The sequence below is a fragment of the Leuciscus leuciscus genome (genome assembly GCF_965113295.1).
Source record: "Leuciscus leuciscus genome assembly, chromosome: 17".
NCBI classification, from domain to species: Eukaryota; Metazoa; Chordata; class Actinopteri; order Cypriniformes; family Leuciscidae; genus Leuciscus; species Leuciscus leuciscus.
In genome coordinates, this window is record NC_138741.1 from 15980903 (window position 1) to 15999907 (window position 19005).

The following is a 19005-nucleotide window of genomic DNA, read 5'->3' on the forward strand; positions in this document are numbered from 1 at the left end:
CCTCTTCAGGGAGGATGACCTCAAAGAGATTTCACTCAGATGCTGAAAGTGATATCAAAACCTCTCTTTAAACACACAAACAGTTTTCAAAAACACACAGACTTCTATAACACTAACTCAATGTGCGCAAGACTTAAACACAGACACATACACACCCACGATATGGTAAGGCACCCCATCTGTGCTGATCGAACCTAAAAGGCCATTATCTAACATAAGAGTGCATACTAATCAAATTCACACCAATGGAAAAGACATTATTACCCAACCCTCCCTTTTCCGTTGGGAATACACTAACACACACACACACACACACACACACACACAGACTCAGTTTCAGACTAAAATCCCCCTCCCCCTCCCCTCTTTTCACACAGAAGTGTTGCATTTAAAAGGTCCCAAGTTAAATCCCACCTACATTAGAAATTTCACAACGCTAGGAGATAGTTCGCCCAAAAATGTATATTCTGGCATCATTTACTCAACCTCATGTTGTCTCAAACCCACATGACTTTCTTCAGTTGAATGCAAAACGGGTTGTTTGGTAGAAAAGTCCAAGTTGCTTACATGGAATACAAAGAAAATAGACAGTGGGTGTAAATCTCTAAAAATTATGAACAAGCAACATCAAAATATTACATTAAAATATTTAATGTAAGTCATTATTCATTGAGAATATTCCTCTCCACAGTTAAAATTTATTTTATTCTCTGCATTTATTCAGGCTTTTCATGAAGCCGTTTAATTAAAATCTGAAGAAGAAAAAAAAACTGAAAAATATTGGTCATGGTTTCCACACAAATATTAAGCAGCACAACTACTCGGTTACTTTCGTAACCTCGGTTCCCTGAGAGTAGGGAACGAGTATTGCGTAGCTATACGCAGTGGGGATGTCCTTTTCCTCGATTTACTGAAGCCTAAAATGTAAAACGCATTTGCAGCTGCACAGCTAGCACAGTGAGTGTCTGGCTCACTCACTGGCTGTGCTGTGGCAACTGCCATTACACGTCAGAGGGGGCGTGGCCTTAGCCTATATTACATTTACATTTACATTTACATTTAGTCATTTAGCAGACGCCTTTGTCCAAAGCGACTTACAAATTAGGACAAAATTCAGCGAGTCATCATAAAGAGGCAAAAGCAACAACAACGCAAGAAGTGCTCAAAATACGAAGTTCATATTAGTCCCCGAAAACACCATTTTAGCAGGTTTAAACGACTGAAGCGACAACTTGCCAGGTTACCATAGTGCGGCCGGCAATGCAATCCGATTGTTAAGTCTGACGTCACGCGTGACGTTTAGCCTTTTCCGGGTCCAAGCGCTCCTCTCGTCCAGAAATAACAATGGTGGAACCTGTACATTTATTTACGATCACGTCCTTCTTAGTGAGGCACCCTTGGCGGTCAAAAAGGGTTTAAATTCCTTTAACACCAACAGAGTGGTTAGTGTAGCTCATCACTCAGGTGGCATAATTAAGGGTAGAGTCCAGGCATCAATGAAAAAGAAGATTTACGAGGTTGAAGTGAGTTAGCTCGGGACACGGGACACAGCACTGCGGCATTGTAAAAACACTCAATAATAACCAAAACACTAGCGAAAGCGGTAGGTAGGTAGAGAGGACCTGGACTTTGGACCCGGAAAGAGTATTATCGGAGAGTGGTTACGTCACGACTTCACAACCGAATACTCGTTCCCTACTCTCAGGGAACCGAGGTTACGATAGTAACCGAGAACGGTCACTTCGTATTGCGTAGCTATACGCAGTGGGGACGCCATGCAAAACGCCACAGTGCCACACTATAAGTAACTGGTTGTCTACTGCAGCTCAGGACCCCTGAGCTCACAGAAACAAGCCAGAACCCAAGTATATATACTGAACAGACCAGATATATATATATCAGTAACTTAAAGGTTGTATCAGCGATTTCAGGCCCAAACATTAATGATCACATTCATCTAATCTTTCATAACGATCCGCTAGCAGCCCGCCCCATAAGCAGGCCGTCAAAAAAACCACGTCTCTGTAGGCAGCCTAGGCTCTGAGATCTGCACACAAAAACAATTGGTTTCACCAACCACTCAGAACCAAAATAAATAGTGTTCCAACCAATCACCAACAGGTTTTGTGTGGTTTTGCGCTCATGCACGGCTGCACGCAAAGTTGGAGTCACGAGCGCAAAGAGCCTAGGCTGCCTACAGAGACACGTTTTTTTGACAGCCTGTTTATGGGGCGGGCAGCTAGCGGATCGTTAGGAAAGATTAGATGAATGTGATAATTTATGTTTGGGCCTTAAATCGCTGATACAACCTTTAACCAACATAATGTACCAATAAGACCGGACACTGTCGGGTCTGTTAGTATGGGGAATATATAACCGGCCAAAGGCGGGTTTTATAATAAAATGGATATGTGTTTGTGCACAGTGACATAACTTGTAGACAAGACCAGACACCGTCGGGCCTTAATCATACCGAAAGTACCTTCGCCTGTAGGGAAGGTACCTCCATGTTATAGAACTCATAAATGTGGAAGGCGAGGACCAACCGGCCGCCGCACAAATATCCTGAATAGGAAAACCAGAGGACCAAGCCCAAGACGAAGCCATGCCTCTCGTCGAATGAGCTCTAATACCTATAGGGCAAACCTGACCCACTGAGATAAATGCCATAGATATGGCATCCACTATCCATCTAGATAGTCTTTGCTTCGTGACTGGATAACCCTTAGATCAGCCACCAAAGCAGACAAAGAGCTGTTCTGATCGTCTAAAGACGCAGAACGCTCCAGATAGGTTCTCAGTGCTCTGACAGGGCAGAGTAGATTAGCCTCCCCATCCTCAGCAGAAGGGGGAAGAGCTAATAATGTGATAAACTGTGCTCTAAACGGCGTTGAGAACACTTTGGGTACATAGCCAAAGTGGGTACTGGAGTCATCCAATCCAAACTCCAAACAGGAAGGCCTCACGGAGAGGGCCTGCAGTTCCCCCACTCGCTTGATAGATGCCAATGCCAGCAGGAGAGCAGTCTTTAGCGAGAGAGGTTTAACCCTCTGAGGTCGGAAAACGCGCCCCGCGTTTTGCTGGATTTTCTTCACATTGTAGTACAATAAACTTAAATTACTCCGTCATTTATGGTTATACAGAAAAAAGAAATATAAAAAAAGAATCTGTGATATTTCTACTTTTGTATGTGTCCACTTACAATCAAATCAAAACATTGTGCTTTTGTAAAATAAAGAAAATAAACAGGGTGTGCGTTCTGCCTCTCCGTCGCGGTGAACTTTTTTTTCTTGAGCACGTCTATAAACTGAAACAAAACTCAGCGAATCCTTCTCACACATTTATGAGCCATACACTTTTATACACATTTAAGTGTGTACTTTTAAATGATCGGATTCAAACTGAAAACAAATATTCTCTGTTTAAGTAATTTGTAAAAAACCAACAGGATGTCCAGTATCTCAAACGCTTGCTAATTACTTTTAATTCGGCCACGCCCACTCGCGCGAAAGAGATTCACATGCAAATCTCCACATGGAACGCGAACGCCCTCGTTACCTCAAACACAAAACACCAAAACACTTCACAAGTCTCTGCTTTTCGTCGAGTTTGGAAGACACGTCTGAGCTTACATTGGATTTACATCAGAAGAAGAAGAACGCGATTTGAAGACAAGAAAGATGTAAGGTAAGAAATTCTTACTTATTAGTTTATGGTATTGTTGCATAAACTTCACATTGCAGTTGAACTGTTGCTAGATATATGGTGAATATTATACTATTTAGACCCGTGTTTACTGTTAAATACTGTTTGTGGATATCTGCTCAAGCATAGATATGTATAACCATAATGTTTAATATTTTGGAGCGCGATGGCGTTTGAATGTATCATATTTTGGAGCGCGCTGTGGGTTTGAATGTATCATATTTTGGAGCGCGCTGTGGGTTTGAATGTATCATATTTTGGAGCGATTGCGTTTGAAAGGAAAAATGCACCAAACATTAGGCTTTATGTTTTTACTATTATCTCATTTCATATCATCATAACGAATGGAAACATTTGAAGTAACATAAGATAATCAATATATTTTTCTCTAGCATTGTTACTGAAATCTTTTGGAAGATTTATAGGCTGCTTTGTAAAATAATTTTTTTTTATGCAGTACTGCACATAGCTTATACCTACAAGGCACAACAAATATGGTGTTCTTTATATTATATATTGTTGGAAACATTTGTGTGTGTGTGTGTGTGTGTGTGTGTGTGTGTGTGTGTGTGTGTGTATTCTGTGAATTTTAAAAAGCAATTTTAACCAGAAAAATCTAAAATGTATTCCCAAAATCGTGCAGGCCTAGTTTCTCTTGATACCAGTATGTTCACTTTTTTCTTTTCTTTCAGGGACCAGATGCAACTGAGTCCTGCTGACTTCAACATTCACATGAGTCTCTGTATATGAACATGGTAAAGTGAAAATCAAACACCTTGGAAATGGTATGTACAATGTTTTTAGGAATGGCACAAAGGTCTCTGTCTTTGGATCATTGTTTTCAATGTGCTCTTTTGTCATTTGTTGTGTATTTTTGGATTATGTTGTGTTGTAAATATATCCAAACAATCTAAAAGCCATTCTTTTTTAAATCTCCTCATTCTTTGTGCAAGGTTGCTCTGAATGACAGGGCCTGATCGCTCCTAATAGGGCAGTTAGGGGGGTGTCTTTGTCTTTCTCAGGTGTTAAAAGCTTACATATTCATGAGATGATCACGCCTCTTCGAATATGGCTTTGTCACACAAAACACGTCTTAGAAATTTTAAATCAATATATTGTCTTATCTGAATGAGCAGTCAGGGTGATTTTCACATAGTTTTGGAGCAAATATTCTAGGCTACGTCATACAATTTTCAAAAGTCTTGTGAAGAAATAATCAGTATGGGTTTCATGGCCTTATTTCAGTGACAATTTTTTTTTGTATTTTCACAAACCACGCATAAATGTCATTATCTCAAAACTACAAACTTTTACATACATGCTGCTGATATATTATTGTAGCAGAGTTTGTGCTGAATACAGTGTAATTAGACTTTAGCCATGAAAATGTCACTAGTAACAGAAAAAAACACAAATGTCAGAGCATGTCAGAACACCTCCAGGCCCAGAAAACAGCTCAGACCTCAGAGGGTTAAGATCAACCAACTGGAGCGGTTCAAAAGGTGGTCTCTTCAGGGCCCCAAGGACCGTGGAGAGGTCCCAAGACGGCACAGACGGAGGTCTGGAGGGGTTCATCCTCCTGGCTCCTTTTAGAAACCGTACCACCAGGTCGTTTCTTCCTAATGATTGGCCAGCCACCGGAGCATGATGAGCTGCAATGGCTGCCACATAAACTTTGAGCGTGGACGGGGAACGGCCCACGTACAACAACTCCTGTAGGAAGGAGAGTACCACAGATACTTCGCATGACCCTGGTTCAAAGAGTTTTCCGAGCACCAGCTGGAGAACACTGACCACTTCAGAGCATAAGGCGCCTGGTAGACGGGGCCCTAGCCTCAGTGATTGTCATGGAGGGCCCATGAGTCGGGTCGCAGATGCCATATCGTCCCGTTGGCCTGTGTGAGGAGGTATTTCCTCAGCGGAACAGGCCAGGGGACTCTGTTCATCAACTGAACCAGGTCTGGAAACCACGGCCTGGATTTCCAGAGGGAAAAACCGCTCTCCCTGACCCGTTTGATGACCTGGGGGATAATTGAAACGGGGGGAAACGCATAAAAGGAGCGGGCTGGGCCAGAGATGACCCAGGGTCCCTGTTCTTCGAGAAGAACACTGCACAGTTGGTGTTGGTTCTCGAGGCGAAAAGGTCGACTTCGGCCTCGCCGAACACACTCCATATCAGACTGACCGTCTGTGAGTTCAGGGACCACTCGCCTAGAGTGTTGCCGCGTGAGAGCATATCCGCACCCAGATTCTGAATGCCAGGGATATGTGCTGCCCTCAGAGAGCTCAGATTGGTCTGTACCCACAAGAGGAGGTCTCTCGCCATGGCGTACAGGTTGCCCTACCTGACGCTGCCCTGGCGATTTATGTAGGCCACCACTGACGTGTTGTCCGTGCGGACTAAGACGTGATGTCCATTGAGGTTTGACAGAAACGCTTTGAGGGCCAATCAAACTGCTTTCATTTCCAGACAGTTGATATGTAAGCTCTGCTCCATGCTCGACCAGAGGCCGGAGGCAGGCTTGCCCTCGTGCAGGGCTCCCCAACCTAGGTTGGATGCGTCTGTAAAAAACACTTTCCTCCTGGAAAATACCCCCATGGTGACACCCTCGTGGTACCAGTCCTGAGCCCGCCAGGGAATTAGGGTCCGTAAACAACCGTGATTCACCATGATGCACAGGCTGCCTGACTGCCATGCATGGGTTGGCACACGGCGTTTGAGTAGTGCTGCAGCGGGCGCATGCGCAGTAATCCATACGGAGTACTGACGATGCCGTTGCCATGAGACCGAGAAGTTTCTCAAACTTCTTTAGAGGTGTGCGCTCACCTGCCTTGAATGAGGCTACTAGCTTTTGTACAGAGAGTGCGCGCTCTTGTGTAAGCCGCGCTGTCATCGTTATAGTGTCGATAACTGTGCCCAAAAAGATCACACTCTGGCTGGGGTTCAGTTTGCTCTTGGTTACATTGATTTTGAGACCCAGACATTTCAAATGGCCGAGAATCAAATCCCTGTGTGTCAGCAGTTCGGTTCTCGACTGTGCCAGGACCAGCCAGTCGTCGAGATAATTTAGCACGTGCACTCCCTGATGCCTCAGAGGAGAAAGCGCAGCATCGATGCACTTCGTAATGTACGGGGTGCTAGGGACAGACCAAACTGCAGAACGGTGTACTGATAAGTCTGCCCCTCGAAGGCGAATCTCAAGAGTGGCCTGTGACGAGGGGTTATCTGAATGTGAAAGTATGCATCTTTCAGATCCACCGTAAAAAACCAATCCCCCGGGCAAACTTGCGCGAGGATATGTTTGGTAGTCAACATTTTGAAAGGCCGTCTCATGAGAGCCATGTCTCAAATCTAGTATGGGTCTGAGACCGCCGTCTTTTTTCTGGACTAGAAAATAGCGGCTGTAAAACCCTGAGTGTTTTAGCGCAGGGGGGACTAATTGTATCGCCCCTTTTGCTGATAGATTCTGTATTTCGGAGCGAAGCACGTGACCCATGCTACTTCTCACTGAAGTCTCGATGACCGCCTGAAACTTTGGGGGTCTGCGAGTGAATTGGTGGCAAAGTCAGAGAAACAACTGGGAGGGGGCCACCTAATGAAGGGGGACTGTGAACCCGTGTGTTGTGTTTGTGAAACACTCTTTTGTAGAGGCGCGGGGGGGGGGGACTAATTCTATCGCCCCTTTTGCTGACAGATTCTGTATTTCGGAGCGAAGCACGTGACCCACGCTGCTTCTCACCGAAGTATCGACAACCGCCTGAAACTTTGGGGGTCTGCGAGCGAATTGGAGCGAGTAGCCTCGCTTTATTGCGTTTATAACCCAACTCGACACAATGGGAATGGCTTGCCAGGCCAGGGCTCCTGTGGCTAGGGTTTGACACATATTTTGGGACGGGCCGCCTAACACAGGGGGACCTGATACCCTTATATTGTGATTTGTGCACATACTGAGTGTTGGGCTGACTATAAAGGCTTTCGCCTGGGGAAAAGTCAGAGAAACAACTGGGAGGGGGCCACCTAATGAAGGGGGACCGTGAACCCGTGTGTTGTGTTTGTGAACATACTCTTTTTGTGCTTTATGTGGGTCGACGTAAGAACGGCATTTGTTTGTAGAGGCGCGGGCAGTGCAGCGGGCCTGTTTACAATAATAAAATCTCCAGCCGCCTGAGTTAGACAGGGAGCTGTGAGAAGTGTCATGGGATTTTGAGCAGTAACTATCTGTTGCGGCGCACGCTTCGTAGCGGGCGCACTGACTGCAGTGATAGTGTGCGGCATGAGTGGTGCGCACTTGTAACGGGTCTAATGACTGGTTTGAGAACGTTCCCAGCAACCTGTGAGCGGGGGCTGTGGGGGAACATTTATTTCTCACTCTGTTTGAGCTGCTGTGAGAACAGCGATAGTTTGCAGCGGTGCACGGTTTACAGCGGGCCCCTAGACTGCAGCTATAGCTCTGTTAGAATCGTGATTTAACATGACTAGCTGGCCATGCTTCGTCCAATTGCACTCATGCTGGGTTTAGATGGGGGGGGCGGGGTCAAACGTTGAGCCCGACCAACCCCTTTTTCGGACGTTGCCAAAGAGGGTGAGTCACGCGCCGAGATACGAACGCGAGTCTCTGGCGCGAGGGTCTTAGAATCCACCACTGAGCCACAGGGGGGATTGACAGAGAAGAGCTCTTATAGTACTTAGAATTGCGGCTTGCTCTTGCAGTGAGAGAGAACAGTTTCAGCGTGGTTGATTCCAGGCATGAAAACCACGCTGTTGAGTCTGAATCACGGAGAAGGTTCTGCGTGATGAACAGAATGTAAGGGAGCGGTAGCTCTCTTGTCTCGTAAAGAGAGATAGCCGCGTGCACATCTGACCGCGTGCTTCTTCCATCCCTGCCCAATGAGGGAAGGAAGCGGGCAAGCGCATGAGAGAGAACATTTTCAGAGAAAACACGCTTCTGTGTGACGTGCAAAATGGAGGGCGGGGTAGCTCTCGTGTCGTAAAGAGAGCTAGCCGCGCGAACATCTACCCGCGCGCTTCTTCCGTCGAGGCTCGACGAGGGAAGAAACGGGGGGAGCGCGAGAGGCGGTTTGCCATCCCAAAGGAGAGCTAGCCGCGAGCGCATGATGTAATAAGCCGATCCGCCGAGTGAGACGAGACCCGCCGCTCGAAGGGAGGGGGCCAGGTCTGCCTGAGTGAACAGGACCGGCGAGTGAGACTGAGATGGGGAGAACGAGACACGCGGGGACTAGGCCGGCGTGGGCTCGCTCACCACCATTCTTTCGGGCTGCAGCGCTTCTTTTTCCTCCGGAAACAAGAGCAGCAGGAGAAGCGGTGTCGCCATCTTGCAGAGAGCTAGCCGCATGCGCAGTCACAGAACAGGCATACTCTCACAGAGAGAGCAGCCTCAGGCATAGAGTGCAGTTTAAGCATGGGGGATTCCCAGGCATGTGACGCACTTTGTGTGCCCGTAGGCCTCGTGCAGATGGCATCCGCACGTGGCAATAGAGGAGCGAGGCATTTGTAACAACGCTCGCGCTCTTTATAAATCACAATAATAATTGAAAGGATATGCGTCGACGCCGGATGAGCACAGGAGAACGGCAACAGGAGGAAAACGACTTCTCTGCGTAGTCTGCTGTATGCTGCTCGCTCAGGCTAATAAGGGTTTGTACGTTTGTTACAACGCCGAAGGCTTTCAGAGGATTCAGAGACGTGAAGTTGTCGCTGAAGGAGTAAAATCTGCTAAAATGGCGTTTTTGGGGACTAATATAGGCTAAGGCCACGCCCCATTGGCGGGCTCTGACATGTAATGGCGCACCATTGGATGTGCGCCCGCGCCATTGGATGTGCAGTTGCCGCAGCACAGCCAATGAGTGAGCCAGACACTCACTCTGCTAGCTGTGCAGCTGCAAATACGTTTTACATTTTAGGCTTCAGTAAATCGAGGAAAAGGAGTTTCCCCACTGCGTATACTGTAGCTACGCAATACGAAGTGACCGTTCTCGAAATGGAACTGTTTTTAGTATTATTGATAAATGTTTCTTGAGCATATTAAAATAATTTCTGAAGGAACACGTGACACTGAGGACTGGAGTAATGGCTCCTGAATATTCAGCTTTACCATCACAGGAATAATTTAATTTGTAATATTTCACCATATTACTGTTTTGACTGAATTTTTTATCAAAGAAATGCAGCATTGGTGAGCAGGAGACTTCTTTCAAAAATGTAATACCAAAACCAAACTTTTGAGTTTATGCACAAATAAACATGGACAAATAAATAATGAATGTATTGACAGTGACTTAAGATCTGCTTAGAGTATTTGTGTAAGTGTAGGTGACAGTTAGTGGTGCGTAATTAAGAGCCCAAAGTCTCTTCTGCTGTGTAAGCAAAAGAGCTTCTATCAAATATTAAAGAGTCTTCAAACAGGCACAGAGTTTAGGCAAGGTTCGGTAGAAAAACAAAAACCACACCACATATATTTTCAACAAACATATTTCACTTCACTGAGGCTGTATTGCATTACATTGGATTTTTTGCCTTTAGCTGGCAAACATATTGTAAGAGTTTGAAAACGATTATACTGTAAATGATTGTTGATATTATGGTGCACATTGTGCATGTTTATTATAACAGAGCGCTTCTACATCCATCAACTTCTCTCACGTTAACACAAACACCTCTCTCTCACAGCATTTTTATATGGCAAGACTCCATTTGCTCAGTGCCAATAGTCAGTATTTATGAACAAGCGTTCATTAAAAACCTTTTACTCTAACTCTGACAACTGACAATGAGCCACAATGTTTCATCATGCTTGTTTCTCTCTCCATCTCTTTTTAATGCATCGAAACCTCATGCTGTTGCCATGCCGATTATAAAACACCATGACAACAAGGTCAATATAGTCAGCAAAGCGGCACACAGCAAAAACACAACAGGGGCAACATTCATCAATTTAACAACATTTTCTAACAAACAGGACAACACATCATTTGAACATCAATTATGGAGGAAGCAAACAACCGCATGAATGTGTCGAGGGATTTTAATATCCAGTGAAATAGCAAAAGTAGGACTATATGTGAAGGAATTTCAGCAGGAATTAACAAGAGTCTAAATAGACTATTACTATGTGGACCAATGATGTGCTTAAAAAAAAAAAAAAAAAAAATTCCAGTTACACAAACAATGGCTTGTTTTTAAATTAAAATTAATTTGTATATATTTTTTAGGGGTATAAAGTTAAAAATGCCAGGTTGATACAACTGTCCTGACATCATCATCATCATACAGAAAAAAGCCACATTAAAATAATGAAATTGTTGGCTGATAAGTAGGTTGGCATAATCTTTTATTATTATTATTATTATTATTATTATTAATAATAATAACACTCATATTTTACTATAGTTAAACAAATTGGCCAAAAAAATTCCAATAAATACATAACATTCTCAGCTCAATTTTAAAGTCCCTGCAGGCTAGTCAACAAAAGAATAGATGTAAATTTTGCATTACATCGAAGCATAATTAAAAATGAAGACAACAGGTGATATTTCTCACTTAATTCCTGAATTACTTGAAAAGAGATTTTACAACAATTGGATCATCATGATGGAACAGATCTGAAAAAAAGTTGTTTCAAAATTATATTTCGGATATATTCCAATTTCCAGCTTTTATGCGTCAAACCACATCTGTGTTATAATTAGTTTATCATAGTTTATATTAGTTTTCTCCTGGCTCTCTAAAGAATGAGCAGAAGTTATGACAGTGCTTTATAAACAGAAGAAATGATTCGACTTCTCCCAGAGGGGCGTTCCTGCACTTGGAAACCTCAGCTCTGAGAGAAACAGAACAGAAGACAGAACAGCTTGGATCTTCAGCAAATACACTCACAGAAAGTGGAGCCAAGAGGACTGAACTGTACCACAAGGCCAGATACATCCATCATATGGAATTGACTCATAGTTTAGTACTTCTGCTGCTCTCTAGAGCTGAACTGTCTCGTCCAGGACCAATTTCTCGCTTTCATTTTCACACAAGCCTTTGATTTTGTTCCAATCTCTGCAATGGCTTTGTAAATGACTCCTTAAATTGGCCAAAGTCACAAGCAGAAATCGGAGTGATGACTGAGAAGAGGTCTACTTTCATCACCGGAGAAGTGAAGATGAAAACAGAAAAAATGAGATACTTTGCAGGGCTCTACGCTACAGATTTTTCCGACAGGCCCGGTCGGGATTTTCAGGTAGGTCTATCAGGTGCAGAAATTGAATAAAGTAATCAAATGTAAAATAACACTGCATAGTCTTCACTTTAAATTGTATATAGAAGAGAGCAGTGAGTGATTTTTTCTTTGTCCTTTGTTGTGTTAGGTTAACTTTATGACACAGACAGCTGCAGGAATATTAGGCTGTGGTCACTAAAATGACCAAATGTAGTTACATATGCGATTTATTTCGTAACGTTTACGTTCGCTTAACGTAGGATACTCGCCAAGACAGCCATTTTGACATAATTCTGTGTTAATTTGTCAATTAAAAGGTAAAGACAACGAGAAAGAGAACTCAATTCAGCATTTGGGTGCTGTCTGAGAGGCGGCTTTCTTAGCACGCGTTTCAGATGCGTGTTGCGTTCACTTCTCATACAGCGCGCGAGAACCAAACTGAGTTCTCTTTCACGTCTTCTTACGCTTGAATATTTTAACTGGCAAGCCTTAAAAACGTGCAAATGATAAACTTTTGTGACAATGCAGCACTGGCACAATCGGGCAATTGACATTTCCGTCAACTGGCCTGAGAGTCATTCACGCTGGCCTGGACCACTGGGCAGTCCTTATTGTGAAGCCCTGCTTTGCACCTTGTTAAACGAATCCTGGGAAATCTGAATCTAAGCAGTTTTTGGAGCTCATGCTAGATATTTGGTGCCATCAGCATGATTATATTGGGCCAGAAAAAGAGAAGAAACGGGGGAGGACATGATCAACTTAATCCAGGCACGAGGAACCACCCTTAAACAAAATGATCACAGAAGTTGGAGCATGTTTTGACCACAGGGCGAGGGCACAAATAATGGAAAATATTCAGCACTCCCAGCATAATTCACTAATTACAAGAAATGAGTTAAAGATTCGTCAGATTAGCTGATTAAAATCCTATATATAAACCTTCTGCTCAAATGATCACAATTGTATACACAGCAACAGTCAGAGTCATTGCCATTAATTGTCTGTCCACTTTCAAACTAATGGAAGATGACCATAATCTTCCACTTTACTGCAGAATGACGATTTAATGGAGCCAATATGTACAGCATGTGCTTGGGGAAATGACGCAGGTGTCATAACCTTAAATAATTTATTGAAATGACTCATCTATGTTTACATGGACAGATTTTTTTTGTCAGTCTGAATCAATCTTTTAAACCGTTTATCGTATAGTGTTTCATTTTGTTATATATTCTCAGATCAGATATTTTACACTTTAGGTGAAGGCTTTTCATTCTGTTAGTAAAATTACTAATTTAAATGTAAAATTAATTTAATAGAAATACTAAGAGTAATAAAATTGCTTTTACACAAATAAGATTTGGCAATAGAAATGACTAAATCAAATGGCTTGAGTAAAACTCAAAACTATTGCAAATTCTGTTAGATGTAATTTCAGGAACTGCCTAACTTTAACTTGGGAAAATGAAGAAAAAAAATCCTTGGGACAGAGGAGGCTCACCTTATGTGAAGATGAGATCTGACAGTCACCACAGCCAATTTATACCAAGGCTCACACTGGAAACTGACGCAAGATTTCAAGATCCATGTGAACTTGGTTCAAAGGAAAAGAGCTTTAACCAATTTGTTTTTTATATCTGATGTATGTTTCACAAAATGGCAAACCAGGGACAGAAATTAACTTGGGCTAACAAAAAAGACAACTTAATTCATAAAAATAATAATACACACATTAAATTATAGCATTAAAGACTCCGACTCTCTTTAAAGCTAAGCTTTAAATTATTTATTATTTATGTTTCAAGTTATTATATACAAATATATTATTAGGAGATATATTATGAGTGTTGTACAGTTCCTAAAAACTGCATAATTTATCACAGGGATTGGAAAAATATCTAAATATTTCAGAAAAGCTTTTATGACTTTATTATATCTTGTGCATTGTATATAAACTACTTGTATTTGATGTTGGTTTGATTTTATGGATAACAGCCATTATTGTTCTGAATGAAAACTATGATTTCAGTTAACTGATTCAGTTTTTATATTGTTAGGGAAAAATATCCTCATAAAATAATTTAAAAAATAATAATATTGCCCTGCCAAACGATGCCACTAAATAAATAAAAGTTACAGGTGCAAGTAATGTTTCTCTCATTAAAAAAGTATTAAAAATAAGGATCTTTCTAACAACATTTTTAAATGTCCGAGATGACTGCCATATCAGCCAGGATGTGCATCTTAATTTCTGACACTGTTTGAAAACATGAACAAAAAGATGGACATTTAAAAAGAGAGGAAGCAAGAGATGATGAGAAACTAAACAAGGCAAGAAAGTGGGATGAAAGTGAGAAGTTGAAAAATTACATGAAATAGAGATGATAAGGTCTCATTAAATTCTCTGTTCTTATCACCTAAGACTGTCTCTTGTGGCTCTGACATGTTACTCTTCTTGACTCTGCTCAACTAAAGACCCAGGCTGACAGAGATTCCTGGACAAGCTGCTATTTATTCCTGTCTGCTCTCTCCGGGGAGGAGTATTATTAGCAGCGTTCATGCACAATATTGATCCTTAAGCCTGGGTCCTACAGCTGAAGACAAAATAGCGCTCTAGTCTAGATCCGTGTCAAGATGGGCCTCTTGAAAAACTCTGTCTGAACATATTTATTATAAATTACAATGATTAAACTGCTTTTTATAATTTTACATTGAGAAATTAACATTTAAAGGCGGAAGTGCATTATGTTTGCACCACTACCATCCTCAAAAAAACAATGATGTTTCCAAACGGGTTTCTCCAAACACTCCAGATAGCCCCGTCCCCAAACGCATACTATTGGTTGAGCCACTGTTGCCGTGTCAGGCTGGTCGGGAAGCTCAAACAAACAGAGCAACCGTTTTTTATTGTTTGATATACGTCTACACATATTAAACTGGGAAAGGAGGAGAAAGTATTTTAACACTTCAGGTTTATCAAGGCCAAATAATATCAAAGCACTGGGGACACTCGTTCCCACGCAATAACCATTCTATTAGACCTAGACATGATGTTCCCTTAACAAAGATGGAGAGGATGCTTCAAAATATCTGCACACAGTGCACAGAGAGACTAAAGTCAAGGCAAAAATCCATCCATTTATCAACACATCTCAACTCACATTTAGCAAAACAGTGACAAGTGAAATTAGCCAAGGGGCTTTGAAGTATTCACAGTAAATCTGTCCTACTATGTCTGCTTTTGTGTGTGTGTGGCCTTGTTTTGCTTCAGATTAGCTGCAATCCATAGCTGGATTGTTTTGCCAACTATGTCCTTCCAAACAGATTGACTTCTCTGTATTTATGATGACCATAGATCACATCTAAGTTCATCAGCAGTTAAACGACCCTCACCAAAGACTCCTTGCTGACATAAAATAAAATAAAAACTTGTGTGATTCATGTTAAGTGTTCCCCACAACAACAACCAATCAGCATGTATATCAAAGGGACCAGTGACAGATCGTGAGCTGGTGGATCGGCCAGCAGTAATGGCCTCATGAATCACAGGCTCAGCCTGTTATCACTGTGTCTGCTATGTGCCGCGCTAGTTCTGCTCATATGTTTCAGCATTTGAAAACATGTCCAGGTCAAATGTCACCCCTAAATCAAAAGAAATAAGACATATTTTGAACATTAAACTGTGAAAATATTTTCTTGACAGTTACAGACAACCCCAAATTCTCATCACCATAATAACAAAAATATCTTATTCTCATTACTGTAATGTGAAAATGATCAAATAAAAGATGGAACAACAAAATATGTATATTTTAATGAAATACTTTTTAAAAAATGGCAAATAAGAAATATCCTTATATTTAGTTCACCAGTCATTTGCAGTTGTGGCAGATAGTTAACTTTGTACAGTGATTAAACATCATGGTAATTTTTTAATATATTTATAAATATTTTATTTCAGTTTTTATTAAAACTGATATTTTAATTCAGTGTATTACAGTCATGAAAATCTAATGCCAATCACCACTCACAATAATGAGAATTACTAAATAGATACTCAAAAGCAAATGCCAGGACACGTAATAAGAATTTACCAGTGCTTAGAAAAAAAAATGAAAAAATTTAACAAATGTAAAAAAAATCTCAATGGTCCAAAATTTGTATACATTTTATGCTAAATAAGGGTGGGCGATCTGACAATTTATATCGTGATCGATCTTGAAGACGTCCTCGATCTACTTTTCCAAGCAAATCGTAGAGATTGTGATTTTTTTATGTCCGCGATTCAGATCGTGATTGTTCGTTATAAGATCGTGATATTACATTTTGGAAAGATCGACTGGGTTTCACTACAGTTATGAGGTGAGCTCACCATTCAGAAAGGAAGAAAAGCCAGAGAAAAGCACATTCTGAAGGAGGAGACAGACTGTCTTCTCTGTCCATCACATCAGGCTCATGTTACACATAAAAACACAACAAATGCAGGGATTCATGAGGGAGAGAGAGAGGCTTTCCCCATGCAGTAAGACAGACAGGCTGCAAAAAGTCAAGATGAACCCTGGAACAGATAGGTTGAGTAATTCAATCCCTTAAGTCACACAAAGAGGCCTCTGAGTCTCTGAGCCAGAACTCCAGACTGAATTCTTTTAGCACTTGTTCCATTGATTGATTCAGAAAGCTGCCAATATACCCTAGACTCTCCTGTGAGACAGAAGCGGCTCTGAGGTCTCTTAAACATGGCAATCAACAATTGGCTGAAACATGAGATCACAAATCAAATCTATTTTTACCTACAAATGTCCTCATTTCATCAGAACAAGAGACAAATTGATTTGTGAAAAAGTGATTTTTATAAAAATTGTCACTGTCGGGCAGAAACCTCGAATCTCATTTTCATTTCATGTCAATTTTTTTTCTCATTACTATTGGTTACGCTTTACATATGTCTGTGGGTCTTGCAAATATTTAACCAATGAAAAGCATTTAAAAAAAGCTTGTGACTAAAGCTCGTAACTCCATTGAATCCTCAAACTGTCTGTAAAACCTCCTAACTCCACCATGCCTCAATAGCGAATGAAGTGCTGCACACATTTTGGACTGTCTCTGCTTGTTTGCAATGCAAGGGTAAATAAAGAACTGGTTGTTTGAATAAGTACAGTGTTTTCTTTGGTCAAGAAACACTATAAAATACAAGGCTAACGTTTTATGTATTTGAGAAGCGGAGAAGAGTCTTAAGGCCCCAATATACTTCAAGTGAAATAAAAAAATTAACTTGTGTAACATCATTTCTAACAAAACCAGGCCAAAGCAAAGATCGTTTGGTGTTCATTTCTGGTGTTCATTTCTGGAGTTCGAAACAGCTTGCCAATAAACGCCTTCAAATTACCATTAGTGGCATTGACATAATAGGTAAGTGTGCTCTGAGGTTCTGCCTTCTTTAACATGGACATTTTCTCTGGTTCATTTCTTCTGTTTAGTAAGTAAAAACATGAACACACTGGAAAGTCGCTTTATAGTAGAACTTTGTCATTCTAATTGAAAGAGACACTGTGAATACAAGTTCTCACCACTGTCATTTTTGTTGTGTTTATTTTGTTATTGAAAGGAAAGTGCGCAGCACATATTTACATATTCATCAAATCATCACAGCATGGGCAACATAAGGATGTTCGATAACAGAATACCACTTCTCACAAAATCTTTTCAACCCTAAACGAAGAACAAAAAGAACTTTGTCGTAAGTATATCGGGGCCTTTAGTCTAGCATTTAGTCTAGTCTATTCCTTGTGTGTGCAAGCACACTTGGCAATAAGGCTCTTAGTAGCACTTCATTTTTTGTACCATGAGATTTTGGCCAAATAGTTTCCACATAGGTATAAACTTTATAACCTGTTAAGTTGATGAAAATGAAATGCGATGCACTTAGTCCCTCAGATGTGGCTGTTCTAATGACGGACAATTTTTTTTTTTTTATGCCACACCTAAAATATGTTAAATATGATAAAAGTACTAGTGCAGGTGAAGATATTGCTGGTAGAGCAAGTAAAAATCGGAACTACCGACTCGACTGGCAGAAGAAAAAAAAAGTATCTATTGTTAAGAAATTAAAGATGGATAAACAAGAGTAGCATCTGAAACTGATTTTGGAATTGCTGGAGAACATGAAGTTCTTCTAGATGTTTTTGAGGAAAAGAATAAGTGTTATAACTGTCCAGTTCAACTGCATTTGTGTACTTGGTCAGCTGGGTCCTACCTTAACATCTGCGGTGACTCCATCCTCAGTGGTGCTCTGTCCATTCTAAAAGAGAAACAGAAAGAGATTTATTAACTCTTCTTTTAATACTTTCCATATATTAGAATAATAGCACTAGCTATCAAAACACGAGTGTGCGCATGTGTGCATGCATGTACTTGCAGGCTCACAGCTGTAATGTCAAAATCATAAATGCATGTTATGTCTAGATGACATAATCAATGGCTCCCGGGGCATTTATACAGGCTTGGCTGCTTATATAGACTCCCAAACACACTCTCTTTCAGTCAATGTGCTTGAGCATCTGTTCTGCCCACAAGCTGAATCTTCAGATGTAATTCTATAACACAGATTTCACTGTACAACATTAATAAAGGACATTTACATTTATTCAGATTGGTTGACTGATGATAAACAACATGCATTACAAATATTGCATTGCATATTTTGAACTGCACAATTGATGCCAGGACTAAAACAGGCTTTAACCAAGGGTTTAAATAGGTCCAGAGTTAAGAACAGTGTAAAAAGGCTTACAGAGGACCAGTAAAAAGACTAAGCACATGTCTAAATCTGGGAACTGTATCTAATGTTAGACGACCAACATTGAGGCCCAATAATAAAAATTCAGATGAGATGAGAGCAAACCACAACCCACTAAGAATCCAAACACAAAAAATACATACAAATACTGTAAAACATGTAGACAAGCTTTCCTCGTGGGCATATTCTCTCCTAGGAGAAGAATTTACCTGACTATAGTTGATCTCGGCTAAACTTGAACAGTTTCTTCATTTATTTAGTCTCTACCTCACAAACAAA

General features: G+C 41.2%; 1 protein-coding gene across 2 annotated transcripts in view; it reads right to left on the minus strand.

The window, feature by feature from the left end:
• Positions 1-19005, minus strand: part of rps6ka1 (ribosomal protein S6 kinase a, polypeptide 1) — a 68452-nt gene that overhangs the window by 41426 nt on the left and 8021 nt on the right. For both annotated transcript variants that reach the window (XM_082142532.1, XM_082142531.1), the window contains exon 2: positions 18184-18228. In XM_082142532.1, coding sequence (XP_081998658.1) covers positions 18184-18228 — 45 coding nt within the window. The remainder of the gene's footprint in view (positions 1-18183; positions 18229-19005) is intronic.